Source organism: Tupaia chinensis, unplaced genomic scaffold (genome assembly GCF_000334495.1).
Source record: "Tupaia chinensis unplaced genomic scaffold, TupChi_1.0 Scaffold000311_2, whole genome shotgun sequence".
In the NCBI taxonomy this organism is placed as follows: Eukaryota; Metazoa; Chordata; class Mammalia; order Scandentia; family Tupaiidae; genus Tupaia; species Tupaia belangeri.
Window position 1 is genome coordinate 6,325,029 of NW_006159803.1, and position 16,888 is coordinate 6,341,916.

At 40.7% G+C, this 16,888-nt stretch overlaps 1 protein-coding gene across 7 annotated transcripts in view; it reads right to left on the reverse strand.

The window, feature by feature from the left end:
• Positions 1 to 16,866, reverse strand: part of PPP2R1B (protein phosphatase 2 scaffold subunit Abeta) — a 37,779-nt gene extending 20,913 nt beyond the window's left edge. For all 7 annotated transcript variants that reach the window (XM_006150975.2, XM_006150974.2, XM_006150973.3 and 4 more), the window contains exons 1-11: positions 16,727 to 16,866; positions 15,860 to 15,950; positions 14,813 to 14,913; positions 10,013 to 10,245; positions 8,867 to 9,014; positions 5,439 to 5,594; positions 4,909 to 5,023; positions 4,413 to 4,483; positions 3,505 to 3,639; positions 2,103 to 2,276; positions 1,022 to 1,082 (exon numbers count right to left, since the gene is read on the reverse strand). In XM_006150975.2, coding sequence (XP_006151037.1) covers positions 1,022 to 1,082; positions 2,103 to 2,276; positions 3,505 to 3,639; positions 4,413 to 4,483; positions 4,909 to 5,023; positions 5,439 to 5,594; positions 8,867 to 9,014; positions 10,013 to 10,245; positions 14,813 to 14,913; positions 15,860 to 15,950; positions 16,727 to 16,840 — 1,399 coding nt within the window. In that variant the 5' untranslated portion in view covers positions 16,841 to 16,866. The remainder of the gene's footprint in view (positions 1 to 1,021; positions 1,083 to 2,102; positions 2,277 to 3,504; positions 3,640 to 4,412; positions 4,484 to 4,908; positions 5,024 to 5,438; positions 5,595 to 8,866; positions 9,015 to 10,012; positions 10,246 to 14,812; positions 14,914 to 15,859; positions 15,951 to 16,726) is intronic.
• Between the last annotated feature and the right edge of the window lie 22 nt (positions 16,867 to 16,888).

Here is a 16,888-nt window from a genome sequence, read left to right on the forward strand (position 1 = left end):
GTCTGACCTGCCCTGGAGCTAACTCTCTCCCTGCACTATAGCAGTAAAGGTACAAACAGTAGGGCCTACTTTTGCCAAAACCAGAAATCCAGGCCCTTTCCATCCTAAGGCACAGTTGATGTCTGTTACTCCTAAGAATCCTACACTGCCCCACTATGCATCTCCTTTTCTGTGTCACCTCAAAAAAGCCAAGTAGCCAATTCTTCCTGCCTTGGCCTTTCTTTGGATTTCTATTCCTATCCACCTACTCATTGGTTTCTGAATACACAAATCATAGCATGGTCAAACAACAGATCCCAAAATAAAGGAGGCAGAAATATATGTACAAAAGAGACAGTCTGAAGATAATGTAATAAAATGAGTAAGAAACAAGGCAGAGAGATTGCTTAATGCAGAAAATAAAATTAAAGATCAGGGAAAAAACTGTGGAAAATAGAAATGTTGAATTTGCATTTAAAGGACACTAACTGGACTTAAACAAAAGTGTTTCTTCAGCCCTACATTGTTAAGGCAATATATCTGATTACATTTAGATTCTGCCTAAAAGGAAATATATGAATATCATGGGACAAATGCAAAATCATGGGTTTTCCATAACAATGTGTTTTTTAAATTTTTAATAGAATTATTTTATTTAACTTATTTATTTATTTATTTATTATTTTAATTTGACTAGAGAGGGGGAGAAAGAAAGAAAGAAAGTCACCAGGTCTGGGACTCAAATTGCCGTCAGCCATGTGGGAGTCCAGCGCCCTTACCCACCATGCAAACTGCTGGCCCCAAGATTTTTATTATAGACAGAGACAAAAAGTAAGAAATCAACCCCCTGGCAGGGGTGACCATGCTATAATCCCTTCTCCTCCATCTCCTCTCAGGATTTTGGGCACATACACATCTGGCATGAGTTCTAAGCCACCAGGTCCAGGACTTGAACCGTGGCCAACCACATTAGAGTCTAGCACCTCAACCACGAGGCCACTCACTGGGTCCATAACAATCTGTTTTTAACTTTTCTACTCACCATGGTCCACAAGCCAGGCCATACACAGAGAGTTCAGCTTTTCATCAAAGAATTCCACACCCTAGGGACACAGAACATTTCATTAATACACATTTCTAGATGTTTAGAAATCAAGGTGATCTATTTGTTGTATACAAAAATTACCTGAAGGCTAAATAATCTTGTTTTAAAATAAGCTTAATTAATGAAACAGCCAGAAAAGGAATAGTGTGGGGTTTATAAACAAACTATACATCTATCTTACTGGACAGAAATCATAAAGAAAAGTATACATGAGATGGCACAGGCCCTGCTAAGTGGAAGAGACTAGGATGGCTAGAAGCCAGATACAATACTGCAGAAGAGTAGGGAGGATGCAGTATAGACAGTCTGCTAAGCAAAATCTAGATTACTTATAAAAATGAATTATCCAGGAAAAATGCTTGCTAATAACTGTAATAATTCTCAATTACCTTCCCCTTAATATCATAAATCTTTTTCAAGTTATTTATTTACGTAATTTTAATTAATATTTTTATTTGCCATAGGTTACATGTGCTCACTAGAGAGAGACAGAGAGATAGAGAGAGGGAAAGTGAGAAAGCAAGCCACCAGGTTCAGGACTTGAACTAGAGTCAACCATGTAGGAACCCAGCACCTTAACCACCACTCCACCTGCTGACCCCAGCATCACAAATCTTTAAGGATGAAACAACTGACATTAGGACACAGAGATATCCCCAATTACAGAGAATATTTCTGGGATGATAGGAGAAGGCACCACGAGAAAAAGTCCTAAGAGTACAGAGAAGTGGCTTCAACATTGAGTCACAGGTGGAACGATCCTGGCTCTCCTAGCCTTGCTCCTGCTGATAGTCAATGGACAGCTACTTCAGCTCAGTGTCTCTCTCTCTCTCTCCACTGAGTGCACACACTCTATGGCAAAAACCTTGGGGTGGGGGGGAAGGAAAAAAACCCTACAGGCAGCAAGAACAAGACCATACTTACATGTACCTGAACAGCTATTTGGGCCTCCTATTAGCCATGGTCAATCCCCATTCTTTGATGTTACCCTTCAGATTACAGAACACACATAACTCACCAGCTGGCCTGCCAACAGTGGCATATATTCAATGATGGCCAGTCGGACCCTCCACTTGGCATCTTCAGCCAGCTCCACTATGGCAGGAAGGAGAGACTGAGAGAGTTGACGGATCCCAATCACTTCATTTACACAATCCAAATTAGAGATGATATTCAAACGAACTTCAGGACACTGCAAGTACACAAGTCCCAAAAGACCACATGTAACAGCCACATCCTTGGCCCAATATTCTTCAATCATGATAAGGTAAAAGCTAATGAGTAAAATTTAAAATTAGAAAGTACTGACTCACAAGAAAAAAATATAGTCATTAAATTAAAAAAAATAATTTTATTTATTGTCATCATTTTATTTTATTTTATATTTTTTGAAGTTTATCAGAGACAGACAGAGATAGAGAAGGAAAGTGAGAAAGCAAGCGCCAGGTCTGGGATTCAAACAGCGGTCAGCCATGTGGAAGTCCAGCCACCTTAACCACCACACCACTCACCAGCCCCGAAAAAAATGTATAGTCTTGAAGGAAATATTTAATACTGAGTGCACAAATAATTCAAGGCACATAATACAACTGATCTTAACTAGAAATTTCAATGGAAATTCTATAAGATGGTAAAAAGCGCAGAATTTGGAATTAAATTATATGTACTAAAATCCAATGTGCCATTCCTGAGAAGCTTTGAACAAGTCATTTTTATCTTTGTGCCTCAGCTTTCCCATCTGTAAAATGGGGAAAGACTGCCATGAAGACTAGATATAACAAGACAAGAAAAATACTTAGGATCTTGCCTAGCACACAGTAATTTCTCAGTAAATGTCAGTTATCATTTTTTTATCCAATACTGTAAACTTAGAAGAAACTTTCTAAATAAAGATATATCAGCTTTGAAGACAAGGAACCATGAATATAAAGGAAAAATCAAGTAGAAAAGACGGATATTTTCAGTCCTGTTTTAATGGGTTCTTATGTCCAATAACAGGGATAGTCACTAGTTTAAAATTGTGTACCTATTTCTATGTTTTCGGTCCTATTTTAGTAAAACGATAAACCAAAATCAAATAAAATCATTGACTGGGACCAGCAGTTGGTGCAATGGCTATGTCGCTGGACTCCCATGTAGTTGACCACAGTTTGAGTCCTGGACCTGGCGGCTTAAACTCAAACTGGGCATGTGTGCATGGGTGCCCAAGATCCTGAGAGGAGAACGGAAGAGAAAGGATTGTGTGGTCATCCCCCTGGGGGGTGATTTCTTGCTTTCTGTCGCTCTTTCTCTCTGTCTTTTTTGGCGAGCACACACGCCCTACAGCAAAAATCTCTCAGGAGAAAAAAATAAATAAATAAATAAACAAACAAATAAAATCAGTGACTATCAAAGGCAATAGAATTTATAGCTGAACTTACCTCATCCTTTAACTGAGCTAAAAAAAGAGGTAGAAGATGTTCGATGGTATTCTCTTTGCCCAAAATGGTAGACAATCCCATAATTACAGAAGCTAGAGCTGATTTGACATGTTGATTGGTATCGGATACTAATTCCTAAAATAAAATTAAAATTAAAAGGCTTTCTTAGTTGCAAGACACAGAAACTTCCAAGCCATCTCCCAAGGAATTTAAAGATATTTTGGACTGGATCCATAGTGCAGAAGTTAAAGAAGAGCCAGATCAAATGCCTGGTCTGGTGAGCCTAAAACATGCTGGGCCCCTGTGTGAATGTTCAAGATACAATGGGCTGAGGGACTAAAGAAAGGGTATCATAGTGTGACCAGACCCTGTAGAGGATACTTCTCTTTCTTTCTTTCTCTCTCTCTCATATGCAAACATACCCTATTGTCAGTAAGAAAAAAGGATTTGGGCTGGCAGGTGGCATGGTGGTCCAGGTGATCACGGTTCAAGTCCTAGACCTGGCATCTTGCTTTCTCACTTTCCCCCTCTCTCTGTCTCTCTCTTGTCAAATTTTTAAAATAATTACAATAAATAAAATTCAATAAATAATTCTTTTTTTTAAAAAAAAAGAAAAAGAATTTTTAAAAATTCTAAAACAATACTATCGATCAGTTGGTAGTGTTTTCTCAGACCATCTGGTAAAGGTAACATAAACCAAAGCACCAATAAACATTTTACAATTAAAACAGGTGGTAGAAAGTGATAAATAACAATGTCCTACATTCACATATCTGTCCCCTTTATCCTTTATCTACCTTTAAACTCGAAGAGCTTCAAAGTAAAACCATAAGAAAAAAAGCGAAAACAACTGAGATAAACATTACCTTCAAATAGAGCATTGAGAAACAAACTGAAGTTAGGCTTACCTTTATATAGGGCAGAATCTGATTCATAATTATGGTCTCTCTACCTTCAATAGGCAAATTCTCACAAAGTTCTATAAGAAAAACAGAAAACAGTAATACTTTGGTGAAGCTTAATGAGGAAATTTAGCCAGATTTATAAGCAGCTACATGTTCAATCAATTCATATGTTTAAGTAAATAAGCTCTAAGGGAGGAAATGGCTCTTATTCAAAATACTTCTTTGTTAAGTCTTTATGCCACTGAGTAAGAACCACACCAATCCAACCTGAAAAGGTTACAAAAAAAAAAAAAAAAAAAAAAAAAACAAGAAATGATCAGTTTTAAATGTAAAAGGAGAGGAGAGGTTTTATATGACAATGTGACATTTACATTTCCATACACTGAATTCATCTCTATTTGAAAAACATATCCTAAAAGAAAAAACACACAAAGTTCACAGGCATTTTTAAAAATGCACCAAAATGAATGATAAATGTGACCACATAACTGAAATTAACCTTTCACTTTGTGGGCAGCAGCTGCTCGGACTTCAGCTTCACAGTCTTTAAGCAGGTTTTGAAAGGCAGGGATGAGGTCATTGAGGGTGATTTTAGAGCCCACAGCTTTCTGGAGCTATAAAAGAATTGTACAGGTTTTAATGTATATTAACTAAACACTTAACAGCCACAAATCAAAATAGTATGATCTTCAAGCCTATTATTTTGCCACTACACTTTCCATTCAAAAGAATTAAGAAACTGTTACAACAGCAATTTGTGGTTTTTTGGCTATTTTGTTTTTGAATTTAGTACTTTAAAATGACAATGCAGGGACCAGCAGGTTGCATGGTAGTGAAGGGCACTGGACTTCCCCTACACAGCACACTGCGGTTCAAGTCCCAGACCTGACAGTTTGCTTTCTCACTTTCCCTCTCTCTCTCTTGCTCTGTCCCTCTCTGGTCAAATGAAAATAAGTAAATAAATAAATGAAGTTAATTTTTTTAAAAAAATTCTTTAAAAAAATTAAAATGATAGTGCAATTATTTTACCTCTGAAAATTTGTCAGCTACCATATAGCGAACCCGCCAAGATTTATCTTCTGCTGCTTGCCGAAGCGTAGGCATCACCAAGACCTCAAGGTCATCCTGAGACAATAGCTGGGCAATACTGACACAAGCTTCCACAGCTAGGAGGCGCACAGAATCCTAAATGAACAAAATTTTTAAAAAATTTCTATTAGACAATAATATTTACTGGGAGCCATGGACACTGTGTGTGGTATATAGACATCTACAATGCTGTTGTAGATATTACTTAAAAAGAAAAAGGGGGGGAAAGCCATGCTATATGCGATTTTATGTCCTTATCTTGAAACAGCTGCTCCATTTGCTTGCAATGGCATGTCAAAGACATAAAGATCAAAATAACTTTGATCTATGAGTGACCAGCAAAGCAATGACCTTGGCTAGAGTACAAATGATTTTTAAGACAGGGTCTTGCTATGTCACCATAGCCCTGCCCCAGCCCTGAAGCTGGGACCACAAGCATGTACCACCCAGCATGGCTTGTTTTTTCTTTTAAACTCATTTACTCTATGAGTGAGAAAGACACATAAAGTAAGACAGCATCCCCAAGAGCATCTCTGATGACACAACTTACCCTCAGTCAGCTTGGACCTTGGGCACACACATATGCAGTGCACTCAGGGAGCTCATCGGACACAAACAGGATTTCTATGTGGGTCTGTCTCGCAAAGCTTCATGTTGTATCACTGCACCACTGTCTAGTCCCCAGCTCTTTTTTAGACAGAGTTGTACTATGCTGCCCAAGGCCCTGTCTCCTAGAGAATACAGGCACTCACCACTGTGCGGTCTTTATAACCCAGGCCTCCTATGTGGTCCCAGCCTGTGGAGCACCACAGATATATTATGGCAGTAACATGAGTTTAGACATGAGATGACTTGTAAAGAAATATACAGAAGAACAGGACAAGCAGGTGGTGTGGAGATTAAGGCAATTGGATTCCACATAGCTGACTGTGTGGTTCAAGTCCTGGACACAACGGTTTGAAAAATATGCTGGGCATGTGTGCCCAAAATCTTGCATTGCCAAGTGACAATTGCTGTCTCCCTCTCTTGTCTCTATGAGTGCATGCACACTCTAGCAAACAAAAAAAGAGAGAAAATCTAAACTCTACACTGTAGCTGAAAGGCCCGCTTATGACCTGGCCCCTGCCTCTTTTCTCCAACTTTATTTCTTACCAGTTTCTTTCAACCATGATGTTCCAATCTTCAGGTCTTATACTATGTGCCCTCTCTTTTGGAATTCCTTTCATGGAGCTCTGACGTTCAAGGACAGGATTTTTTTTCTTTCGTGACTCAGTTTATGTTACCTCTTTAGAGTCAGTCCTTCTCTTGACGAGCCAGTATTAAAAAATTCCCTGTTACATCACTCTACTTAATTTTCATAACTACATTTATCCCTGATGTTTGTTTATAATAATTTTTTCTTCATTAAAATGTAAAATGCAGGGGTCTGGCAGGTGGCATGGTGGTTAAGGGTGCTGGACTCCCAGGACTCCCACATGGCCGACCACAGTTTGAGTCCTGGACCTGGCGGCTTGCCTTCTTACTTTCTCTCTTTCTCTCTTACTCTGCCCCTCTCTGGTTAAAAAATAAATAAATAAATAAATAAATAAAGTTAAAAGAACTAACTCTTTTTAAAAAAAAAGTAAACTACATGAGAACAGGATCCTCCTATGATTTCTTTACACTGTATGCTCTAAGTGTTCAATTTAAAAAAAAAAAAAAAAAAAACCCTCTTGAAATGTCCTAATCACTCAAAATATTAAATCTCAAATACTGGCCAAATCCAGGATACAGCTAATATTTATAAATATGTTTTATTGGAAGACTGCCATGACCATTACTTTATGCACTGTCCATGAGTGCTTTTGCACTGTAAATACAGAGTTCATTAGTTTAAGAGAATGGCCCACAAAGCCGAAAATATTTACCTCTAGGCCTCATAGAAGGCCTTGCTCTAGATTAGTAGATCTATCATTTTGCAGAAAATATTGAAAGCAAAAGAAAATAATAAATATCATAAAAAATATAATCAATATCCCAATCAAGGGTTCTAAACCTGTACCTTCCCATATGTAACCAATATTATCAAGTGTCTAATAAGTACCTGAAATGTGACAAGTCCCACATGTTTACGTGGTAAGGTTCTGGGTATTAGGTGTCAAAAATAAAATATGTTGGGGCCAGCAAGTGGTATCATAGTTAGGGCGCTAGACTCCCACATTTCCAAAAGCAATTCAGGTCCCAGACCTGCCAGCTTGCTTTCTCTCTGTCTCTCTCTGGTGAGTGCACACGTCCTTTTGCAAATTTTAAAATAATCATAATAAATAAAATTAAATAAACAATTATTTTTTAAAAAGTAAAATACAGTATGTTGGGGCCAGCAGATGGCATGGTGGTTAAGGTGCTGGACTCTCACATGGCCAATCATGGTTTAAGTCCTAGACCTAGTGGCTTGAAAATCACGCCAGGAATGTACGTGCCCCAAATCCAAGAGAACAATGGAGGAAAGGGGACTGCAGCATGGTCATCTCCCCAAGAGGAACAACTTCTCACTTCCTCCTTCTCTCCTTCTCTCCCTCTCTCCCTCTTTTCTTCCCTTCCTCCCTCCCTCCCTCTCTCTCTCTCTCTCTCTCCCTGATGAGCATATGTACCTACAGCAAAACTAGGGGGGAAAATTACTATTATGCTAATATACCAGTATAGAGGAAGCAGAGAATCAAATAATTTTTCTAACACATTCTATGCTTTATCTCAGAGTCAAAGATTCCGGGAAATGTTACTCCTCCCCATACTACAATGAAGACGGTTAATTCCCAAAGGTATGTTATCCCTTGATGCAGCTCTGGCTTTCCTTTCTAATTATGGTTCCCATTTCTCCCTGACTCCCTCTTCTTTTAATAGCTACTAATGTGACAGAGAAAAACATGGTCTGCTTAGGAAAGAAAATAAGGACACCAAAATAAGTCATATCACATTTCATCCAGGCCAAAATGAAGTATTAATTTTTTTTTTCTTTTTTTTTTGGAGAGGTTTTTGCTATAGGGTGCGTGTGCTCACCAGAAAGACAGAGAGAAACAGAGAGATATAAAGCAAGAAATCACCCCCCATGGGGGATGGCCATGCCCCGCAATCCCTTCTCCTCCATACTCCTCTTGGGATCTTGGGCACGCACACACACACATGCACCCGGCGTGAGTTTAAGCCACCAGGTCCGGGACTCAAACTGCGGTCAACTACATGGGAGTCCAGCGACATAGCCATTACACTAACTGCTAGTCCCATGAAGTATTAATTTTGTAAAAAGTATCTCAACATCAGAACCAACATCTACCAAAGAAATCCTTAAAGTTTTAGAGGAGCATATGTGTATCTTTTAAGTGCTAATTTACCTGTTCATCTGAAGCTAGATTAGTGAACAATGGAACAATTTCATTTTTCACACTGTCTAATTCCAAAACTTTTGCAAATTCACCCAATTTGGAAGCAGCAGCACGTCGTACCATTGGTGTATCATCAGAGCACAAGGAACGGAAGTGCCTGCAGCATAAAATAAAGAAGGAATTTCCAATGAAATATAATGCAATTAAGTATGCCTCTGAGGCCAGTTTAAGGTGCAGCAGTAACGTGTTGCTCAAGAGAAGCCAAACCCCACGTGATAAATAAGGCACTAACCCTCAAGTCAGCCTGAAACACACTGGTACACATCAGAGTGCTCAAGTTCAGACAGGCTAGAGGTCTAGAGGGAGGGAATCATGGTATGACCAGACCATGCCAATGGTATCTCTCTCTTTCTCTATCATGTACGCACACATGCTCTTTCATAAATTAAAAACAAACAAAAATGCCTCAACACATGCAGACATTTTAGAGGTTATTCTCTTACAAACACCAGTGGATTAAGCTTCTACCCAAAGAACAACAAAAACAAGTTTTCCCCTGACAGTACCCACTGCCACAGCCAAGGAAGGCACTGCTCCTAATAGACGTTAATACTGCTTTTCAGAAGGTGATGGTCAGGTGACTGCCCTCATCCACAGTGGCTTACCACGTGTAATTTGGGAAGATAGCAAAGTTTAGTGCCATGTGCTTTCAAGCAACTGTGATGAAACTACATTGGTGTTGAGTTGATGGAGGCCCCTTATGCTGAGCAACACATCAACCTTTCTTTCTGGGATGACAGAAAGAAACCAGGTGAATAGGCAGGCCTCTGTAAAACTGACAGAGAGGGAAAATCCAGGAAAGTGGTTGGTCGCAGCTGTGTACTAGTTAAAGATGATAACAAAGAATCTCAGACCAAGAGTGTCAACAAAGAGTACTTCAAATGCAAGGAACAAAAAATTTGACTCATGTTCACAAAAAGTAAAAAGTAATAAAAATAAAACATTAATATATTCAACTGGATAAAAAATTATGTCATCAATCCCACTATCATGGATGGCATCAGCCACTCATTAATAAGAGGGTACTACACAAATTGTCAGCTATAAACCTGCAATAACCCCAAATAACCAAAAGACGGTGCACCATCATCTTACTGTCTAATTTCCGCTTTGATGGCATTTGAAGCCCTGGGATAGCAAACGCTGAACAAACCACATGCAGATGTGCGTGAAGTGAACCAATCGCCACTTGCTAGGCGTTTCACCAGAGGTACAAAATGAGCTTCCAATGCAATGGGAGTGTGCTCTTGAGAAATCTGCCTCAGGGATTCCACAGCTTTGTCACGAACCACAGTCTCTTCCACAGTTGCCAGGCTTTCCAAAGGGGGCTGAACAGATTAAAAAGGAAAAGCAGAAAAGAAAATTACTGAATCAGGTTTGATTCATATTTATGAATCTTTTACAGTAACTTAAGGGAGAAGGTACAGTAGAGGTAACTGGAATGTTAGCTACATCTACCAAAAGGTTACTATCATTTCACACAGTGATAACATATGGTGTGGCCAATCTGAAGACACGACTTCTGGAGAAAGAGCCAAAATCTCATGTCCCAGATGGCAGTTCCCAGATGGTGTCTACAAATGACACAGTAGAAGAGGCCTGACACAATATTAATATTAGTGTGAGCTGAATTAAAAGGCTTAAAGATATGTAGGATCTGGGATCAGCAGTTAGCATAATGGCTATGTCGCTGGACTTCCATGTAGTCGACCGCAGTTCAAGTCCTGGACCTGGTAGCTTAAATTCACACCGGGTGCGTATGCATACGTGGCCAAGATCCCGAGAGGAGAATGGAAGAGAAGGGATTACGGCGTGGCCATCTCCCCTAGGGGGGGATTTCTTGCTTTCTGTCTCTGACTTTCTGGCGGGCGCACACGCCCTATAGTAAAAAAACCTCTCCCAAAGAAGAAAAAAAAAAAAAAGATATGTAGGGTCAGCCCCATAGTACAGAGGTTATGGGACCTGGATCCCATGTGACCAGCCATAGTTCAAATCCCTGCCCCAGAGGCCTGCAAAACACACCAGGGGCATGGGCATGTAAGCCCACAATCTTGGCAGGAAGGAGTGGAGGAAAAAGGATTGTGGTATGACCATGTCCCATTGTGGGGGATGGATATCGTTCTCATTCTACCCCTTCTCTGTGAGCATATGCACCTTCCAGTAATGGGGGAAAAAAAAAAGTGAAATTAAATAGCCATATTCAGATAAGACTGTTTAGATTCCCTCAAGGGTAAGCACAAAAATAGGACCAACACTGGACACTACAATTACATGATGGCCTCCTGTCAGGGTGCTCAGTTCACAGCCTTTGGAGTATTATTCTACCATTCCTGGAGGTGCAAGCAACTCCTGTCCACTAGCCCCATGTAATCAACTTATATAACTTATAAAAGACTAAGTACTAAATTACTATTTTCAGAATATTTAGAACCTTTCCAGGAGCCAGAGTATGAGTTTTTACAGAACAATAAAGTGAAGATCACAGAGAAGGTAGGAGACTTTGCCTGCCACTTTCAGAAATATTACATTATCAGAAAAGTCATGATATATTTTTTGTTTTTCTATGCGAAAATGACTTGTCCGATGATCTAATAGAAGAAAGCAAGAGGATTGATGGCATGGACTAGGATCAGTAACTGAACAGAATATGGTCCAGTGACAAGTGGAAACAGGCTGGTTCTCTGAACTCTTCTTTCTTGATTTATATTTGGTTTAGGTAGATTTAGCATATGCCATGCACTGCAAATTGTTAAAGCACAAAATACACATGTAGAACTAACCAGGAGTGAAACAAAAGAATAATGAGTCAAAAGAAAGAAGTGTATCTGACTAATGATACATTTCAAAATTGTTTGATACACAGAAACAGATAATACTCAGCTTTCCTAGTAGGTATTTCAGAAGCCCATTGAGAAGATACTGTTTACTTGCCAAGGGCTTTCATGATCTGTATCTGCCTACTGTGACCTCCACCCACACAGTACCTCCAATCACTACTACAAGGTAAGGTTGAGCTCCTGAGATCAAGACTCACTTAAGAATTGTCTCTGGATTTAAACTCATGCCTCTTTTCACTGACCCCCTGATGACCCACTTCTGTCCACTCTCTGAGTCTTCTTTTCTCCCATAGAGCTTTATTTAATTAATTTGTTTATTTATTAGTATTTTTGCTATGGGTTGTTTACACTTGAAAAAGAGAGAGCGAAAGTAAGAAAGTACCCCGGGGGGATGACTACCTAGCAATTCTTTCTTCTCCGTCCTTGGGATTTGGGGCATGCATGCACATGCCACTGCCTGCCTCTCAAGTCACTGGGTCAAATTCAGCCATGTGGGATCCAGCCACCTTAACCGGCTGGGCTACTCTCCCAGTCTTGGACCCTACATGTTTCATGCTTCCATGCCTCTGAAACACATTCTTTAATTATATTTGTAGTCTAGTACTAAAGATGCAGAACAAGCAAAGAGGTTCCTTAAAGTAGTGAAGATTACAATCTAATAGAAAAAGGTATTACCAATCAAGAAAATGATTAGATGATGATGATGAGTACTCTGTAGAGAAATAATGAGTAGGAAAAGTCGTGATGTATTTTTCTGCTTTTCTGTGCAAAAATGTGTCATGAATTTTCTGATGACCCAACAGAATAGGATGATATAATAAGGAGTAACTAGAAGTCCATTTCAAGTTGGGTGGTCAGGGAAGTCCTCTCTGAAGGAGATGCTTAGAAGCTGATGTTTTAAAGATAAGGAGCCTGACAGAGGAAGTTCAGGCAAAGCTCTTAAGGCAACAGTGAGCTTAGTTTTGGAGCCAGCAGGTGGTGTAGTGGTTAAGGGCACTGGACTCCCACAAGGGTGACCATAGTTCGAGTCCTAGACCTGGTGGCTTGCTTTCTTACTTTCTCTCTCTCTCTCTTTCTCACTCAGTCCCTCTCTGGTCAAATTAAAATACATTAACTAATTAATAAAGCTAAATAAAATTCTACAAAAAAAAAAAAAACCAGCCAGCCTAGTTTATTCAAAGAACAGGAAAAAAAAAATGCAAATGAAAAGACATAATCAAGGGACCAGCAGTTGGCATAATGGCTATGTCGCTGGATTGCCATGTAGTCGACCACGGTTCGTGTCTCGGATCCAGTGGCTTAAAACTCACGCTGGGCGCATGTGCGTGCGTGCCCAAGATCCTGAGAGGAGAACGGAGAAGGGATTGCAGCGTGGCCATCCCCCCTGGAGGGTGATTTCTCACTTTCTGTCTCTCTGTCTCTGTCTGTCTGTCTGGCGAGCGCACACGCCCTATAGCAAAAACCTCTCCAAAAAAAATTTAAAAAGACGTAATCAAGAGGAAGCCTAATACATGATAAGCCTATAAAGGCAGGTCAAGAAAGGTCCTCAGAGTTAGGATCTTCTAAGAACAGTCACAGGGAGTGAGTTACCTGTGAATGAAGAATAAACTTCAGGAATGGGAGGCAAAGGTGGAAGGTAATTAGATGGGAAGGTACCACAGTAATCTAGAGGAAATACTACGACAGTCTAGGCTAGGAGCAAGAATTGTATTCAATATCTTGGGAAAAAACTTGAGTTCTGTTTTAGGTATGTTAAGTTAGAAATACCTGTTTGAAAAACAAATACAAAAATCATAGGCAAATATACACAGACCAAGATAAATATATATACATATGTATATTGATCTATCACTATATATCTGTATCAATCTACCTGTCATTGGAGTTCCACAGCAAGGTTGAAATCACAGAGTAAGCATCATATACAATAGATAGTATTTAAAGTCCTGAAGGAAACATTGCTACCTTGCCTGTTGCTGAATTCCTAGTCATTCTTTAAAATTTGGTTCTGATATTATTTCCTAAGAGGTTTTCTCAAATCACCCTAAATTAATCTCTTCCTTTCTACCTATTTCTTGGGAACTTTACATATGCTCTTAATTTTTCCATTTAAGACTGTACAGTAATTATTTGTTGACACATAAAGTCATTCCATTCAGGATGGTCTTCTTTAAACATTGTAACTTACAATGTGCCTGAGATAGTAGGATCTCAAACATTAACTAACCTAAACCGACTTCAAATTCACAAAATAAATGAGAAGCAAAAGTTATATTAATAAAGACAAAATATTGCTAAATAATAAAGATTTTCATTCTTAAAAAAAGAATTATTTGGGACCAGCAGTTAGCATAATGGCTATGTTGCTGGACTCCCACATAGTCAACAGCGGGTTGCGTCCCGGAACTGGTGGCTTAAAACTCACTCCAGGTGCGTGTGTGTGCGTGCCCAAGATCCCGAGAGGAGAATGGAGGAAAAGGGATTGCGGCGTGGCCAACCCCCCTGGGGGGTGATTTCTCACTTTCTCTCTCTCTGTCTCTGTCTGGTGAGCGCACACACCCTATAGCAAAAACCTCTTAAAAAATAATTATTTATTTAACTTTATTTATTCATTCATTTATTTTTTAAATTTGACCAGAGAGAGAGAGAAAGAGAAAGAGAGAGAAAGCAAGCCACCAGGTCCAGGACTCAAACCGTGGTCGGCCATGAGGGAGTGTCCAGCACCTTAATCATCACATAACCTGCTGGTCCCGAGAATAAAGACTTTCAATGTCAAGGTGAAAACGACCATAAAAATAATCAAATCTATTTTATCCCCATCTCAAAACTAGTAAGTCTACAGAGGTAGAAAACAGAAACTTTTTGTATTATTCTTAGTCAAAAAAAAGGGTTGAATCCAAAGTATCTGTATTATTTGTTCTCTCATTAGCTAACTTTATGGCTATCTATCCATAAAAAGATCTGCATAAAATATACTGCACTGTACCTATCACCAAACAATGTGTCATTTATACCGCAACAGTTATAGAAGAGGGATAGGCAGCATGTAAGGACTCACCAGCAGACAATGGGCGAAGTCAGGACCTCCCACCAGGCCTGTGAAATTTCCTAGCTGCTCAGCAAGTGCTAAGAGTACCTCATCTTCATCATAAATTGTATCTAGAAATGACAACAACCAGGTACTCATCAATGAGGAGAGCTGGCCTAGTGGTGGACACTCACACAAACCTAGTAATGGACTCAATATGTAGCTAGTCAGATGACCCAGATAATCCTAACAGCATTTTTTTTCCTTTTCTTCTACCAACAGTCTTCCTGGATCTATCTTGCAGAATGAATTAGATTTCATACTTCCATATCAATTAGTTTCCCATTAGTTTAATAGTTAATATTTAAATATATCTGGCTAAAACATTTCAATATGCTGTGTTCTGTTCATCTTTTTGCACAGAAAGTACCAAGCTCAGTTTAATATTTAATGATGCTATCTATGGTTAACAAATGCAAAAACCAAAGTATTAAAGGGGTAAGAGGTAGCATGGTGATTAAGGCCTTGGACTCCCACAGGGCCGACCATGGTTTGAGTCCCAGACCTGGCAGTTTGAAAATCATGCCAGGCCCATGTGCGTGCATGCCCAAAATCCCAACAGAATGGAGAAGGGACTGTGTTGGAGCTATTCTCCTTAGAGGGTATTTTCTCACTTTTCCTCTCACGGTCTCTCTGTGGCAAGCACACATGCCCTGTGGCAAAAATCTTACAGAAAACACCCCCTCCCATCGTGCCCCACCATCAAAAACCACTGGAAAATGGAAAAACCTATGCCTTAATTTTTTTTTTCTTTTTTTAGTTTTTGCTTTAGGGCAGCAGCACTCACTGGAGAAAAACAGAGAGAAAGGGGAAATGCAAACCACCCCCCCCCACCATGACCACACCACAATCCCTTCTCCAGTCTCCTCTTGGGATTTTGGGAACAAACACACCCATGGCATGATTTCCAAGCTCCTAGGTCCAGGACTGGAATGGCAGAGTCAGTGATGTGGGACCTAGCTGCCCTAACCTCCATGCCACCCGATGGCCTACAAGGCCTTTCTTGGATTCACATACCTGTAAGGAAGGGCAGCAGTTCAGTTCGTGTCCTTTCCACTCCAAGTGCTAGAGCAATTGTTGATAACTTCTTAATACTGTTAAGACGGAGCTTTAGAAAAGAAAATGGAAACAAGAACACCGAAGGAAATAGCTGCAATTAAGACCTGAAGATAAAAGATGCAAACCGATGAAATAATGACAGCTAAGAATGAGAGCAATTTTATTCACTGGAAACCTCAGGAGGAGTGTTAACATGCCCCACATCAGGGGAAGATTTCCTAGGAGTCTGAAGAGTCCTGAAGAGAAATGAATGAAAAGGAACACAGTACACAGAAAGTGAGATAAGTTTTAAAAAGAGAGAACTTCACCAGTGGTGAGGCAGGTGGAACGGTTTAATAAAACTTCTTTTTCAAAGAAAAGTTCCACCAGAGCTGACATAACTCACCTCGATTAGTCAGCCATCCTACCTTCCTTCTACCCAACAAGCCTGGACACTTCTCAAGCCAAGAAGCACCGGGCTGCACCTCAAAGGGCCCCGTGGTGTCCGGCGACCCGCAGCCCTTTCCAGACCCCGCTGGCAGGCGCCGCTGGAAGCGGCGTGGCCATCGCACCGCCCGGAAGCCGGTTCTCCGACAACCGCCCAGGACCCTCCGGGAGCCAAGCTGACGCCACAGAGGGTCAGGTGGAGGGTTGCTGGAGAGTTCCGGGCAGGGCAGCGACGCGCCACCACAGCCTCTAGCGGTCCTTCCCCGCTCCCCTCAAGTTTCTGCCGCGAGTCCCCGGCCCTTTCCGCCCCCGGGCCTCCCCCGGCCCGGCGCCGAGCTCCCCACAGCCTTCCTAGCGCCCGGCCTGGCCCACCTCGCCTCCCCGGCCCCAGCCCAGTACCTGCACGTCCTCATTGCGTAGCTCGTCGATTAAAACCGCGATTGGGTAGAGCGAATCGTCTCCATCTCCTCCCGCTGCCCCTGGGCAGGTCCCAGGTCCCGCCGCGCCCGCCATGTTCTTTCTCCTCCGGCTGGAGGCTGGCGCCCCCCTCCGGGCCCGAGC